Raw genomic sequence first — 16,583 nt, forward strand, 5'->3', positions numbered from 1 at the left:
TTATCCTGCACTTTATTTTATTGCCATTTTTTTTGTTTATTTGTGCTTTGTCACAGTTTATTATTATTATTATTTTTCAAATTATTCTCATCATCATTTCATGGAAAATTCAATGTAAACTGATAATTAACCGGGACTGTAAATCCATGTTACTTCACTGCCCATTAATATTGAACTCAATGTAAACTCATATTTAACTCAGACTGTACATTCATGGAAACTCATGCCTATTTAATGCCTATTTTGCTGAGACTGTTAATTTCATGTAAATAAACACAAATTCATATATAGTCAGAACACTCCATCACTCATGTACGTATTTAATTTGATTGCACTTGCAACGTTGTGATTGTCTTTAGTTACCTTTCATTTCTTAGGGTGTTTTTTTTATTTTTCTTTCCTTATATTTCAAGTTCAGTATTGAGATTTTGACTATTTCTCCAAAATGGCACAGTGAAAATGGCTAATTTCATGAGAGTGTATACCCAGGGGTGTAGTGTACACAACCATGTGAGTCATGGTGTGGGATTATGGAGTTATGCGATTGTACAGTACTTAGAAGTCTAAAAAAACACATTTTTCAAGTTCAGTATTAAGATTTTGACTGTATTTCTCCAAAATGGCACAGTGAAAATGGCTAATTTCATGAGAGTGTATACCCAGGGGTGTAGTGTACACAACCATGTGAGTCATGGTGTGGGATTATGGAGTTATGCGATTGTACAGTACTTAGAAGTCTAAAAAAACACATTTTTCAAGTTCAGTATTGAGATTTTGACTATTTCTCCAAAATGGCACAGTGAAAATGGCTAATTTCATGAGAGTGTATACCCAGGGGTGTAGTGTACACAACCATGTCAGTCATGGTGTGGGATTATGGAGTTATGCGATTGTACAGTACTTAGAATGTAAAAAAAACACATTTTTCAAGTTCAGTATTGAGATTTTGACTGTATTTCTCCAAAATGGCACAGTGAAAATGGCTAATTTCATGAGAGTGTATACCCAGGGGTGTAGTGTACACAACCATGTGAGTCATGGTGTGGGATTATGGAGTTATGCGATTGTACAGTACCGGTACTTAGAAGTCTAAAAAAACACATTTTTCAAGTTCAGTATTAAGATTTTGACTGTATTTCTCCAAAATGGCACAGTGAAAATGGCTAATTTCATGAGAGTGTATACCCAGGGGTGTAGTGTACACAACCATGTGAGTCATGGTGTGGGATTATGGAGTTATGCGATTGTACAGTACCGGTACTTAGAAGTCTAAAAAAACACATTTTTCAAGTTCAGTATTGAGATTTTGACTGTATTTCTCCAAAATGGCACAGTGAAAATGGCTAATTTCATGAGAGTGTATACCCAGGGGTGTAGTGTACACAACCATGTGAGTCATGGTGTGGGATTATGGAGTTATGCGATTAGACAGTACTTAGAAAGTAAAAAAAACACATTTTTCATGTTCAGTATTGAGATTTTGACTGTATTTCTCCAAAATGGCACAGTGAAAATGGCTAATTTCATGAGAGTGTATACCCAGGGGTGTAGTGTACACAACCATGTGAGTCATGGTGTGGGATTATGGAGTTATGCGATTGTACAGTACTTAGAAGTCTAAAAAAACACATTTTTCAAGTTCAGTATTGAGATTTTGACTATTTCTCCAAAATGGCACAGTGAAAATGGCTAATTTCATGAGAGTGTATACCCAGGGGTGTAGTGTACACAACCATGTCAGTCATGGTGTGGGATTATGGAGTTATGCGATTGTACAGTACTTAGAATGTAAAAAAAACACATTTTTCAAGTTCAGTATTGAGATTTTGACTGTATTTCTCCAAAATGGCACAGTGAAAATGGCTAATTTCATGAGAGTGTATACCCAGGGGTGTAGTGTACACAACCATGTGAGTCATGGTGTGGGATTATGGAGTTATGCGATTGTACAGTACCGGTACTTAGAAGTCTAAAAAAACACATTTTTCAAGTTCAGTATTAAGATTTTGACTGTATTTCTCCAAAATGGCACAGTGAAAATGGCTAATTTCATGAGAGTGTATACCCAGGGGTGTAGTGTACACAACCATGTCAGTCATGGTGTGGGATTATGGAGTTATGCGATTGTACAGTACTTAGAATGTAAAAAAAACACATTTTTCAAGTTCAGTATTGAGATTTTGACTGTATTTCTCCAAAATGGCACAGTGAAAATGGCTAATTTCATGAGAGTGTATACCCAGGGGTGTAGTGTACACAACCATGTGAGTCATGGTGTGGGATTATGGAGTTATGCGATTGTACAGTACCGGTACTTAGAAGTCTAAAAAAACACATTTTTCAAGTTCAGTATTAAGATTTTGACTGTATTTCTCCAAAATGGCACAGTGAAAATGGCTAATTTCATGAGAGTGTATACCCAGGGGTGTAGTGTACACAACCATGTGAGTCATGGTGTGGGATTATGGAGTTATGCGATTGTACAGTACCGGTACTTAGAAGTCTAAAAAAACACATTTTTCAAGTTCAGTATTGAGATTTTGACTGTATTTCTCCAAAATGGCACAGTGAAAATGGCTAATTTCATGAGAGTGTATACCCAGGGGTGTAGTGTACACAACCATGTGAGTCATGGTGTGGGATTATGGAGTTATGCGATTAGACAGTACTTAGAAAGTAAAAAAAACACATTTTTCATGTTCAGTATTGAGATTTTGACTGTATTTCTCCAAAATGGCACAGTGAAAATGGCTAATTTCATGAGAGTGTATACCCAGGGGTGTAGTGTACACAACCATGTGAGTCATGGTGTGGGATTATGGAGTTATGCGATTGTACAGTACTTAGAAGTCTAAAAAAACACATTTTTCAAGTTCAGTATTGAGATTTTGACTATTTCTCCAAAATGGCACAGTGAAAATGGCTAATTTCATGAGAGTGTATACCCAGGGGTGTAGTGTACACAACCATGTCAGTCATGGTGTGGGATTATGGAGTTATGCGATTGTACAGTACTTAGAATGTAAAAAAAACACATTTTTCAAGTTCAGTATTGAGATTTTGACTGTATTTCTCCAAAATGGCACAGTGAAAATGGCTAATTTCATGAGAGTGTATACCCAGGGGTGTAGTGTACACAACCATGTGAGTCATGGTGTGGGATTATGGAGTTATGCGATTGTACAGTACCGGTACTTAGAAGTCTAAAAAAACACATTTTTCAAGTTCAGTATTAAGATTTTGACTGTATTTCTCCAAAATGGCACAGTGAAAATGGCTAATTTCATGAGAGTGTATACCCAGGGGTGTAGTGTACACAACCATGTGAGTCATGGTGTGGGATTATGGAGTTATGCGATTGTACAGTACCGGTACTTAGAAGTCTAAAAAAACAAATTTTTCAAGTTCAGTATTGAGATTTTGACTGTATTTCTCCAAAATGGCACAGTGAAAATGGCTAATTTCATGAGAGTGTATACCCAGGGGTGTAGTGTACACAACCATGTGAGTCATGGTGTGGGATTATGGAGTTATGCGATTGTACAGTACCGGTACTTAGAAGTCTAAAAAAACACATTTTTCAAGTTCAGTATTGAGATTTTGACTGTATTTCTCCAAAATGGCACAGTGAAAATGGCTAATTTCATGAGAGTGTATACCCAGGGGTGTAGTGTACACAACCATGTGAGTCATGGTGTGGGATTATGGAGTTATAAGATTGTACAGTACTTCGAAAGTCGGAACAAACACCAAATCTGTGTGGTCTAGACTGGAGTCGAATCGTGCTTTTATTTTGAAAAACCAGTCCCGGAAATGCCGGTTTTTCGCCATCTTGTTGAGAGCATCAACATGATAGTACCAAGCGAAACTCCTGCTACGATCGTTCAATAAGGTAGGACTTTTGTGACATATTCAACAGTCATTCAATACACTGTTTGTTGTAATGTCGATCTAAGGATCGCTGAATTGTGACACTCGACTTTTTAGCCCGCTCCGAACACCCGTGAAGCAGCAGTACCGTTACGGCACGAATAGACACGCATCAAAAACCAAGTGTCGGCTGGCTTGACTGTGGTTTCGCGAACGTCGGCTCAGTTGACCGCAGTGATATTGAATGGGGTGCATGATACTGATGGGGATATTGCAATATATTAGATATTGGCTCATCCAGTTACACTTATTGTGTAGAACTAAACCCTTGATGTACCTATTGTGCTGTTATTTCAAAGCTAATTGCTAATTGGTTGTGTGCTTGTGGATTTGTGCTTGTAGGAGGGGCTTAGAGTATTTAACAGGCTAGGTCCCACGGGTGCCGGCCCTAGTGCCATACTCCACAGGTGTGGTAGGACTGCTGCTGGCCTGACGGGAGCGTACCTATTTTTCCCCGGGTCCTATATTCCCCGGGTCCTATGTTCCCCATTTTTGTGGGACCAGGGAACATAGAACCCTTCCTAACCTCCCCGAGACCCTAACCCAAAACCTAACCTCTCCCACCCCTCATGCCTAAACCTAAGGTCGGCATTGCGGGTGGTCGGCATAGCGGATAGACACCCCAAATGTTACGGAGAGTGTTAAAAACGGGGAACATAGGACCCGGGGAACATAGGGATGACCCCGGCCTGACAGCAGGGGGTCCCAAGTCATTCATGGGTTTTTAGCCTACATGCATGTTTAGGTTCTATTTCATTTACTGACTTCATACATTTCCCAGAATGCCTTTCAACAACCCACAGGCAGGGACTGAGACTGAACTTGTTGCATTCAGCTGTTGGTTGTAGTACATATAGGTGCAGAGAAAACAATTGTGATAGAAGAGGGACAGTTTTCGCAGTCATCAGTAACTGGGTTTCCATCCACCTCTGGATATTCGCATTTACCCAAAATGCGAATATAAACTTGAATGGAGACACCAGAAATTCGAATAAAGGTCGAAATATCGCATAAAAGTTTTTACGCTTGGAGGGGGTGGATTTATCAGCGTATCGACACTAGGAAGATGCAAACTTTTGCAATGGAAACAGATTTTGCGAATTAACGATGACGTACCGTGTGAAATGGTGCTGGACGACAACTTCCCAAAACTCCTTACTGCGTTTACGTTCCCAGACACGCAGACGGCGGCGACGTGGTCCTCCAGCCCCAGCTTCTTCCCACATTATTCTCATCATTGCATGCCTTCTTTCGCGTCTCTGCATCAGGATGTTGATGTAAATTGCTAACGTTGATAATGCCGTTATGAGAGTCCTCCCAAAAGCCGGTTGTTGTTAGTATCATGTCGCTCTTATGACGTCATCCCATCGCGCCCCCTTCTTCTTCGGGTGTCTTTTGCATTTCCCCCTCCACTTTTCCGAGAAGCGCCACCTACTGCTCAACCTGCCGACTCCCAAAACTCGCTAAACAAAACTGAATGGAAACATGCATAAATTCGCATTTTATTTTGCGGATTTTCACAAATTCGCTTGAATTATGCGATACATTTGGATGGAAACCCATTTACTGACTCAACAATTAAAATGTCTTGCGTAGTCTTGAGTCACCTGCGGGTGCGGATTGGTCTCTTTCCTAATCACACCATGAGGTCACAACTGTATTGAGCTGTACTTGTGAAATTGACCGAAATAAACTAAACTAAACTAAACTAAACACCATGAGGTCACAATCGTATCAAGGTGAATTACTGTTACAACACAATCTTTATCATGAGAACTATCATGTGTGAACATTTCTCATCTGTGCTAGTTGCAGTTGCACATGATAACTCTCAAATTGAGTTCTCTATGCAGGGAAAAACCCTAAATTCAAGCTGTGGAGGACCCATGTTTAAATAAAAAAAGGCCTTGGTTTTATCGTTCAAATTCACAAACTTTCAAGGATCTGTGGGAACCCTGTCAATCACCTTGTGTTAATGAGCGATAGATGGTTAAATGTATTTATTTAAATGAAACTCTTTGACATTCTAACTTTAAATCAGGATTCTGAGAATAAAGTCAGAATTCTGATAAGTTAGAATTGTGATTCAGAACTAGCCTAAATCTAAGTTGGCTGGTGAGTTAATAAAAATGAGGTTGCTTGCCTTGATGACCGAACCCATAGTATTGTGTTTTAGTCTGCTGCTGCTCTGTGTGATGCTGCCAGGCCCGAGAGCCAGTCACACCACTGACTCACTCTCTTCACTTCCTTTACTTTTTATTTATGATGTGCATGTGTGTGTGTTGCACAGCGGAAGTCAATACTCTGTTGTTACTGGATGAGAATGAAATGTATATTCAAATTTTATAAATCTTTTAAAAAACAAGAGCCTGCTTTGTTTTTATTTAACCCTTGGTATTTGTTCATTTTCAACGCACACATTAATGCCCCCTAACGTAACAAGAGCGAGTATTCTTTCTTCTTCTAATATGTTTTATCTTCAATAACTTTGGTCCTCATCATAGATACCCAATTTGCATCCATTTTCAGAATTTTTGCCCTTCACAAAAAATGGGGGGGAGGGGGGGGGGTGGACTTCACAGTCTGAGATATAAAGGATTAAAACAAATTATAAAGTGCAGAAAAAAAAAGGTTTTTACAGTTTTATACCATTTCCTCATGTTTGGCATAGGGATACATTTCATGTAATTGATTCCGATGCCAAACATGAGGAAATGCTCCATCGGTGGAAAGTAGTAACTACAAATTTGAAGCCAGGAATGAATGCCTAACCTAATAGCATTCATGAATTTATTCAAAAATGTCTGCAAGTCCAAAGATGTAAGTTTGTTTTTATTTACAATTGTTTTTAACACATTGAGTGCCAGCCATGTTTTCAATCCTGTGGGTAAGTTGTGCCAGGGGTGTTTTTGACGATTCTGGCTCATTTTACAACAGCCGAGGATTCTTTTCTGTTAAGACTTCGTGAACACCAATCATCTAAAAAGAACTAATAGAATGTGTGCTTTCTCTGTCTAAAAGAGTTAGTTTGTAGAGTTAGTAGTTATGTAGATATTAGCCGTTGAATACAGCATGGTTTTGGCCTCTGGGAAGGAAAGCTGAGAAAAATGCAGTTTTGTGAAATTCAATCAAATAGCCAGAACAGTCACTTTAACCATTTATTTTTGGCATCAGTGAGACATCAGACATCTGAACAATAGTTGTTTTCAATAATGGAGGAATAATACAAATAATAAAATAAATAAATGTCAAAATAAATACAAAACAAGAGCAGACCACAGGTCACTTTTTTTTTTTTTATAGTTTTTTTTTTTTTATAGGTTTTTTCGGTTAGTGATCAAACCGGTTTGGGCTCGTACACCGAATCCAGAACTGCTCCAAAATGTAATGGGTACTTCCTTGGCCCATGTTACACCCATCCACAAAGTTACATGAAAATCAGCAGGTACTTTTTATGTATTCCTGCTAGCTAGCAAACAATCAAACAAAGAGCAAAAACAATCCCTGGCAGGTTTTTTTTTTTTACGACCCATGCCTACTCAGCGCCGGCGCCGCTGAGCAAGGTTCTTGTTTGAGTGGTACTCCTCATAGCAGCTACCCCTGTGTAATGAGACCCCACATTTGACACACATGTAGCGTGACTCTCTTCTAACATTTTTCTTTGCACACATGCTACACCTCCTCGTTGGGGTATCTTTTTTGGGTGTGGGTGGTATGAGGACCATTACATGGCCCGCTAGATTGACCTCCAGCCTGCATTGAGGGTCCAGGTATGGTCGCCGGGGTGGTTGGTCACTGCCCCCCGCCCCCACCTCCTCCCCGCCACCCCCCACCTCCTCCTCGCCAGCCCCCACCTCCTCCCCGCCAGCCCCCGCCAGCCCCCACCTCCTCCCCGCCACCCCCCACCACAGGTCTGGTCCACGCACCGACAACACTCAGGATGAAATCCAGCAATGTTTCACACTTTCTCTGGCGTTTAGCTGGGTGTTTAGCTTTGTACAGAACAAAGGCGTTATAAAAAGAGATCTGAAACATGTACATGACAAATTTGAAGGGCCACCTGGCTGTCTTCCTGGCAAACGGATAGTATGCAATGTTCTGATCCAATCTGTCGACCCCATTCATGTACTTGTTGTAGTCTGCCACACACTTGGGTTTTGTGTGTGCGACCCTCTCTCTGCTGCCTTTCTGCCTGACCTGCACCGTCTCCATCGTGTCGTCGTGCAGCGTGGAAACCATTTTCACGATTCTTTTATCTCGCCAGGCCAGAACCATGGTGCCACCATTGTGGCGCATGACCGTTTCCCCCAGCTTCACGGTGTGGTTGGTGACCATGGTAGCAGGTGGCTCGCCTCTGTTCTTCCTCAGAGTGCCACAGACATGTGTCTGAGACTCCAGCAGCTGTGCACACATTCCAACAGAGTTGTAATAGTTGTCCATGTACAAATGGTACCCCTGCCCTGCCAAGTCCCCGAGGAGGAACTCCACCGTCTCGCCTAGGGTGGACCGCTCACCACAGTACGGCTTCATGTTATAGCAGTAACCTGTCTGGGAGTCACAGAGGATGTAGGACTTTATCCCATACTTTATGGGTTTTTGTGGGTTGTAGACTTTGAAGGCCAACCGCCCACGCCACAGGAGCATCCCCTCATCAATACTAATGTTTTGACTCGGTGTGAACATGTCTCTGAACTTTTCTAACAGGTCGTTCAAAACTGGCCGGACCTTGAACAACTTGTCTGCACCATCAACATCAAAATTGTCACTGAAATGGAGGAATCGTGTCAGGAGCTGAAAGCGGTTGCGAGACATGGTTCTGGGGAAGTGGGGGGTAGCAGTCAGTTCATTTGTGGTCCAGTACATGGCCAGTTTAGGCTTCTGGACGATCCCAGTGAGGAAGTATAGTCCCAAGAAGCTCTTGAGTTCTGCCACATCAGTGTCCTTCCACCTCCCAAGCCTCGAATGTGGCAGAGCCTCGCTCACCTGACTGATGCACTGGTGTGCATACAAGTTAGTTTGGACAACAATAGCCTGGAGCAGCTCATCGTCCAGGAAGAGCTGGAAAAAGTCAACTGGTTCAGCAGCACCACCACTATGAGGACCCGGTTCAGCTGTGAAGGGGATGTGGGTTGGCTCCCAGTCAACGCCACTCCAGCCTGGACCTGCAGGCCGTTTCCCTCTTCCAGCTCCACTGCCACAATCTGCAAATTATAGAAATACATAATTACCATAAAATAGTGTTTTTTATATGTGTGGTACTGAATGCTGGCTGGAACCTGTGATGTGAAAATAAACCTGATTCTGAGGTGTGCTCTTACCCATTTTCCTGGCACCAGAGGCTGCAGCACCAGTACCGCTACAGCTGGCTGCCTCAGGCTCATCTTCAGACTGTTCAGAGTCTGAAATAAAAGTAAAATGAATTGACTGACTGCTGGCTTTTGTATAGTCATAGTAATTACATTTCCACAAGTTACACAAGTCATCTCAAACATCGTCTTACCACTGCTCTCTGGAGCTTCGCTCCTCGACGGGGCCCACTCCTCCTCAGAATCCTCCGCGTCTGGAGAAGACTGGAGGTCACTCGACTCGGACTCAGTCGTGAGCCCTGCAGCCGCAGCCGCGACATGCAGAGGCTCACCCCGTTCATCATCCGAGACCTCGGAATCGGTCTCCGGCACAAGCGCGTTTCGGACGGAAAAGAAATCAAGCAGTGATCTCTGATCGGCCGATCGCTTGCGTGCAGCCGCCGAAGACCGCTTGCGTTTGGCCGGCATGGCACAAACACGCCACCCGCTCCCAACTAAACTGAAATAAAACAACTACTGCTACGACTAGATCAAACTGAACTGAAATAAGGCTAATCTACCGGCTACCAACTCGATCAAACTGAACTAGAATAAACTGAACTAGAATAAAGGCTAAATACTAAAATGAACTGACGCTAACGCTAAATGTGCTAAGCTAACTACAATGAACACTAACTGTAACTACCGCTAACTATCTATCTAAACAAAGTCTTTATAAAGACTATACTAAACACTACTACTGTACTAACAACTAAATCAACTACGCTAACCAACTCGCTCTAAATCTGACTCTAAATTGCTAAATTGCTGAAATTCTCTATATATAAATCGCTATGTAATTCTGTCTCTGTCTTACTCGCTCAAACTTACCTACTCAACCCGCTGATCAAAGAGCCCGCCTTCCCTATATAGAAATCTTTGTTAGAGTACTTCCGGGGCAGCGGGAGAGGTCGGATCCACATTCACATATTGCCCAAGGGCGCCAGCTAGTGGAAACCACTGAAAAAGATGTAAGACGAGTAAACTCGGCTCTGGCACTCAAGCGTTGGATTATGTAAGACGAATTATTTCGGCTATGGCACTTAACGTGTTAATGGGAAAATTGCATGTATTTGATCTCATGGCTCAAAAAATAAAATGGCTCATGCTGGTGGCGGTTGGTAAAAAACTAATTTTGAAGCCTTAAGGCCTAAACATGGTCGTCCGTCCGCTTCGAAATGGAGCCGTCTCGCCGTCTGGCGGTGCCAGCGAACCCTACATGCTCGGACGTCAGTACGTTGGGTGCAGTAAACCTCCGACACACTAGGTGGCTTCGGGTGCACTAGGCGGGTCGTGGCTCACTACTATGACGTAATGTCGCTGTTTACCCAGAACTTTCAATCATGGCGGCGGCGTTGGATGCTCTTCGTGTATTGGCAGCGCTGGAGATTATTTTACAATATAATGAGGAAATTGACATAGAGCACGCGATGTTGAGGAGACGGGAGATGAGGAGAAGAAGAAGACGGAGATGGTCCGTCAGACCACTGAACAGAGCCAGGACTGACGAAGGGGAGTACGCCGTGCTAGTTCGTCCAATGCGGGAGATGGGGTTCCTCTGCCTTTCCGACATGCTGCCACTCCGAACGTTAACTTCCATTATTCGGACTGGCGGTCGTTCACCTTAGAAGCCGCAATGCCGACCTTAGGTTTAGGCGTGGGGGTGGGAGAGGTTAGGTTTTGGGTTAGGGTCTGGGGGAGGTTAGGTTTAGGCATGGGGGGAGGTTAGGTTTGGCGTGGGGGCTGGGAGAGGTTAGTGAAAAACGGGGAATATAGACCCCCTTTCTGAGTGCCGATATTTCGGAGTGGCAGAACGTCGGAGTGGCAGCACGTCGGAGTGGCAGCATGTAACCGCGGGAGATAGACGAAGAAATGCACTACAAATATTTCCGTATGTCGTCGGGCCGTTTTGATGACTTGGTACGTCGTTTGCAGCCATTCATCGCGCACCAATCTACCCACAGTGCTCCCATCGGTCTCCCTCAGAGGTTAGCGATCGGGGTCATCCCTATGTTCCCCGGGTCCTATGTTCCCCGGGTCCTATGTTCCCCGCTTTTCCCAAATAGGGTCCTATGTTCCCTGGGAGAGGTTAGGTTTTGGGTTAGGGTCTGGGGGAGGTTAGGTTTAGGGTTAGTGAAAAACGGGGAATATAGAACCCGGGGAACATAGAACCCGGGGAACATAGAGGATCCCAACAGGCGATAGCTGCAAGCTAGCTGCAAGCTACCTTATGTGTACGTATGTGTCACTCACATTGTATCCCTGTCAGTTATGTATGCCCTATGTATGTACTAATTTTTCTACTTCTTCTTTTTAAACTTTTTTGTACCTCACCTGTCGAGGGACTACGGATGGAAATTAGCTAAGGCTATAATCCGGCACATTTACATGCAAATGTTCATTAATGTTGCACTGTCCCTGAAATAAATAAATAAATAAATAAAATAAAATAAAAATACAGAGTCGGAGCCACCGCCGTCTCCAAAATCATCACAGAGGTGTGCGAAGCCCTGTGGAAAGCACTCCAGCCAGAGTTTCTTGGCCCTCCCGCCGTTGCTCAGTGGGAGGCAATTGCAGATGATTTTTGGAGAGTATGGAACTTTCCAAACTGTGTTGGTAGCGTGGATGGGGAAGCATGTTCAAATCCGGGCACCTCGTCGCGCCGGCAGCGACTACTTCAACTACAACTGCCACCACTCCATTGTCCTGATGGCTACATGCGACGCGAGGTAGGGGACTGCCCCCTAGTCCGACACCTCACAAGACCGACGACACCTCATGGTTTTGGGTTAGGGTCTGGGGGAGGTTAGGTTTAGGCGTGGGGGTGGGAGAGGTTAGGTTTTGGGTTAGGGTCTGGGGGAGGTTAGGTTTAGGGTTAGTGAAAAACGGGGAATAGAACCCGGGGAACATAGACATGATCCCCTGTCCAATGCCTCTTTTTTCGGACTCGTGAGGTATCGGACTAGTGCCATGGCACCGCGAGGTACAGGTTCACCACGGTTGATGTGGGTGGATATGGCCGTGAGTGCGATGGAGGGATATTCAAGCACAGCAGGTTTGGTTCAATGCTGCTTGAACAAAGACTGAACCTGCCTCCTCCTGCTAAACTCCCCGGTGGAACAGTCACAGTCCCGCATGTGATCGTTGGAGATGCTGCTTTCCCCCTTCACAACAATCTCATGCGTCCCTTTCAAGGTATGCAGACAAAAATCGATAGTGTTAGCTACTTTCTTAAATTTCCGTATTTTTCTTTGTGTTGTCTCTACAAACTTTCCCGGTCCTCTGTTTATGTGTTACTCTAGTTTAAGTACCGGTAATATAAATGATAGACAACATGCTGTGCATTAGTTTAAAAAAATATGTTTTGCTTCATGTAGTTTGTCTCTGTTCTATATTCCCCCTGTTCTCTGTGAGCATATCATGTACACTGCATAGTTTTTAGTCAACGCCATGTGTGCCATGTTTTGACCATCTCAACGTTGTTGTTGTCATAGGCGTGGCGAACCTTGCAGAGGGGAAGCGGCTCTACAACTACCGACACTCAAGAGCCAGGCGCGTGATCGAGAATGCCTTTGGTATCTTGGCGGCGCGTTGGACAGTCCTGGGGGGGTCATCCCTATGTTCCCCGGGTCCTATGTTCCCCGTTTTTAACACTCTCCGTAACATTTGGGGTGTCTATCCGCTATGCCGACCACCCGCAATGCCGACCTTAGGTTTAGGCGTGAGGGGTGGGAGAGGTTAGGTTTTGGGTTAGGGTCTGGGGGAGGTTAGGAAGGGTTCTATGTTCCCCGGTCCCACAAAAACGGGGAACATAGGACCCGGGGAATATAGGTACGCTCCCGTCCTGGGTCGGCCCATCGAGTTTCAGCCTGGCAAAGCTGCGAGTGTAGTGAAGGCCTGCGTTGTCCTCCACAACTTTCTCACCATCACAGATGAAGACAACGCACCTGCCGCACGATACATCCCTCCGCAATTCCCAGACACCTCTGACTCATCTGGCACGCCTCAGCCAGGAGAGTGGAGAAGAGTGGTGGCAGGGGACACAAATCTCCACTGTGTGCCGCCACCCCGACAACTATCCACAGCCAGAGCAAACAGAGCTGCCATGGATGTCCGCAACGACCTCGTGGAATTCTTCCAGTCTCCACAAGGTCGTGTCCCCTGGCAGGATGGCATTGTTAATCGAGGCCTGCTCAACCACCCAGTATGAAAAGGACAAATCATTCACAACACAATCACAGCTAGCATTAGCAGACTCCAAATGACATCAGCCTTCACCATGTCTATTTTTAAATGAATGACTTTGTAATCACAAGGCGGTGTTTTTTTTCTTTTTTTTTCACGGTGTTTTTTTCCCCCCTAGCATGTGTGTGACAGTTTTCACTAGTCACCATGGCCTTTGCTGATTACCGGACTTTTCCTTTTTTTTGTCCTATAAAGGCTGGGTGTGCAAACGCTTTTTTCCTTCATTTTTCCCCCTTCTTATTTTATTCCTATAAATGTCACTGTGTACTTTGTTCACCGCGTACATGTAATAAATCTTGTGTTTTACCTTAAACTGTAAATGTGCACGATTTTCTCTTGTCAGCCAACAATGCAACATATGAAGGGTTTCTATAGGCTCTACGCGCCCTCTGTGAAAAAGTTTTTCCTCTTTGAGGACAGAAACCGTTATCTATCACACATTCACAGGTACAGCGCTATCTCATTGTGCCTGTGTCCAGAACAGGGACATCTGCGAGGTTAATTAACATGGTAGTTATGCAGCCATTACGCCCCTCTTTGTACGCTTTCTCTGCCTTCAGTTATGTACTTTGCATATTGGTGTTGGGCTGTTTCAGAGAGGGAGCAGGAGGGGTCTCACACATTGTGACACAAATGGTGGGAGAGAACACTTTGCATGACCTTTGGGATGCTGATATCCCTGTACTGGACCTGTGTGCAGACAGGAACAGATACAGACATGGTAGTTATGGGGAGGTACGGTGGTGTAGTGGTAAGCACTATCGCCTCACAGCTCGAAGGCCGTGGGTTCGATTCCCACCTGGGCCGATGTGAACACTGAAGGAATGCGTGCCCGTCCGCATGTCCTCGAGTGCCCACCGCCCGGGTGGGGTCGGCAAAATGGCCTTTCTGTGTGGAGTTTGCATGTTCTCCCCGTGCCTCCCGGGGGTCTCCTTCGTATAGGAACCCCCTTCACAAAAACATGCAACATCCTGGTTGCTTATGTGGTTCCTCCTCTGATCGTTAAGGGCGCCTGTTCAGAGGGAGGGGAACTGGTTGGAATAGCGTGAACCTCCCACGTGCTATGTCCTACCGGTGAAGCTTCCTCGGGCAGGTGAAAAGAAGCGGCTGACTTGACTGCCCATGTCTCGGAGGAAGCATGGAATCAGTCTCGGCTCTCCCCAAATCGGCAGAGGATGGAGTAGCAACCAGGATTGAGTAATCAAATGAGCACTAAAACGGGGGATAAAATGGGATAAAAAAAAATCGGGAAAAAAAAATATTTAAAGACATGGTAGTTATGCAGCCATTACGCACTTCTTTGTCTGCCTTCAGTTATATCCTTTGCATTTTGGTGGAGGGCCGTTTCTGAGGGGGGGACTCTGCATGACTATACATGTGTAGTAGATGTGACGCCCGTGGTGGGCTTGTAGGCGTGCACTCTTGCGATGCCTCTGATACCCATGGTGAATGTGTCATCCACATCGTGGATACGCGATAGCATATTCTCTGCTGCCTTTCTCTTGGCGAGCCTCTTCGATGTTCCACTTCCGATTTCTACAAAGCTCTTCACTCTGCAGGTCACGGTGAACACTTTGCAGTGTTGTGCACCAGACTCCTGGGTGACCTGGTACTCTGGCAGACGCCATCGTTTCTGCACCACCAACTCCTGCAGCGCTCCCACAGGGTTACACATGTTCATGTCCGGCTGTGGGCGCTGCGGGAGCGTACCTATGTTCCCCGGGTCCTATATTCCCCGGGTCCTATGTTCCCCGGTTTTGTGGGACCGAACCTAACCTCCCCCAGACCCTAACCCAAAACCTAACCTCTCCCACCCCCCACGCCTAAAACCTAACCTCCCCCAGACCCTAACCCAAAACCTAACCTCTCCCAGGGAACATAGCGGGGTTCTATGTTCCCCGGTCCCACAAAAACGGGGAACATAGGACCCGGGGAACATAGGGATGACCCCGGCGCTGCCAGCCGTGGGGAACATCTGCTTGCTGGGTCTCCTCTCAGTCCTCGTGGTCCTTGTAGGCCGGGCTCACATAGACACTTTGCATTACCATCACCATGACCTTTGGGATGGGAGGCAGTGCCCATCAACGGTGATCTACTCTGTGTTTCTCATTTGGTGTACTCCTATTTCTAGCTAGTAGCCCTGTTACAATAAATGTGTACAAGTACAACAGTGATTTTGGTCACACGGTCATTTATTCGAAAGACACGCCGTAGCCTGATAAAAACGGAACAGGCAAATGCTTTAGAAAGTAGAAACAATTTAAAAAAAAAGCACCATAACCATATAGAAATAATAACAGTGCAGGTTAACAAATGTTAGATGTGCAGAACGGTAGCCTGACTACAAAAAAAAGAACAGGAAAAAAATAAAAGATAAAAAAAATTAAAAGTCGCCTGACTACAAAAAAAACGAACAGGCAAAAAATATATACCGTAAAATTCCGGACTATAAGACGCACCGGTCTATAAGCCGCGGGACCAAAATTGACTATTGTTTTCTTCTATAAGCCGCACCGGTCTATAAGCCGCGGGTGTTTTGATGTTTAATTACCATATGAAAGGGTTCGTGCACAGAGAGGAATGTCGGGAAAGCAATGGCTGTTTGGGGAAGCTCCCATTTATTAACATTTCAACAAAACAAAACAAAAGTCAGGTCACTAATCCCCAGACAAAATCACACAACAATAGGCTATATGTGCAGCAAACCTGTAACCAGAGAAGTCAAGTCACTAATCCTCGTCTTCCTCTTCTTCCTGCGTACTGAAACCACCAAAGTCCTCATCTTCAGTGTCGGAAACGAACAGGTTCAGGGTGGCTTCGTCAACCACTCTCCTCTCTCCTTCATTGTCACTCAAAACCAACGAACTCCTCTTCATCACTGTCGGCATCGAACAGCCTCTGAAGCCTCTGACGGCCCTCAGCGCCAGCTGTGGCGGCGTCATCCTCTTCATCCCGCAGCAGTCCAGCGTTTTGGAACCCGTTGGTGATTGTGGATGTTTTCACACTCCTATAATATTCCGTGCTGAGACAGTTCCTCCTGCTGCACCGTCCAACGCCTCACCA

The 16,583-nt window shown here is 44.8% G+C and overlaps 1 protein-coding gene across 1 annotated transcript in view; it reads right to left on the reverse strand.

The window, feature by feature from the left end:
- The window catches only part of LOC310800022 (putative nuclease HARBI1), a gene marked incomplete at both ends in the record, with an annotated part of 29,307 nt that extends 18,459 nt beyond the window's left edge, over positions 1-10,848 (reverse strand). The window contains one exon of the mRNA XM_083662619.1: positions 10,761-10,848. Coding sequence (XP_083518745.1) covers positions 10,761-10,848 — 88 coding nt within the window. The remainder of the gene's footprint in view (positions 1-10,760) is intronic.
- Between the last annotated feature and the right edge of the window lie 5,735 nt (positions 10,849-16,583).

This window comes from Poromitra crassiceps (assembly GCF_964638095.1).
Source record: "Poromitra crassiceps genome assembly, chromosome: 29".
In the NCBI taxonomy this organism is placed as follows: domain Eukaryota; kingdom Metazoa; phylum Chordata; class Actinopteri; order Beryciformes; family Melamphaidae; genus Poromitra; species Poromitra crassiceps.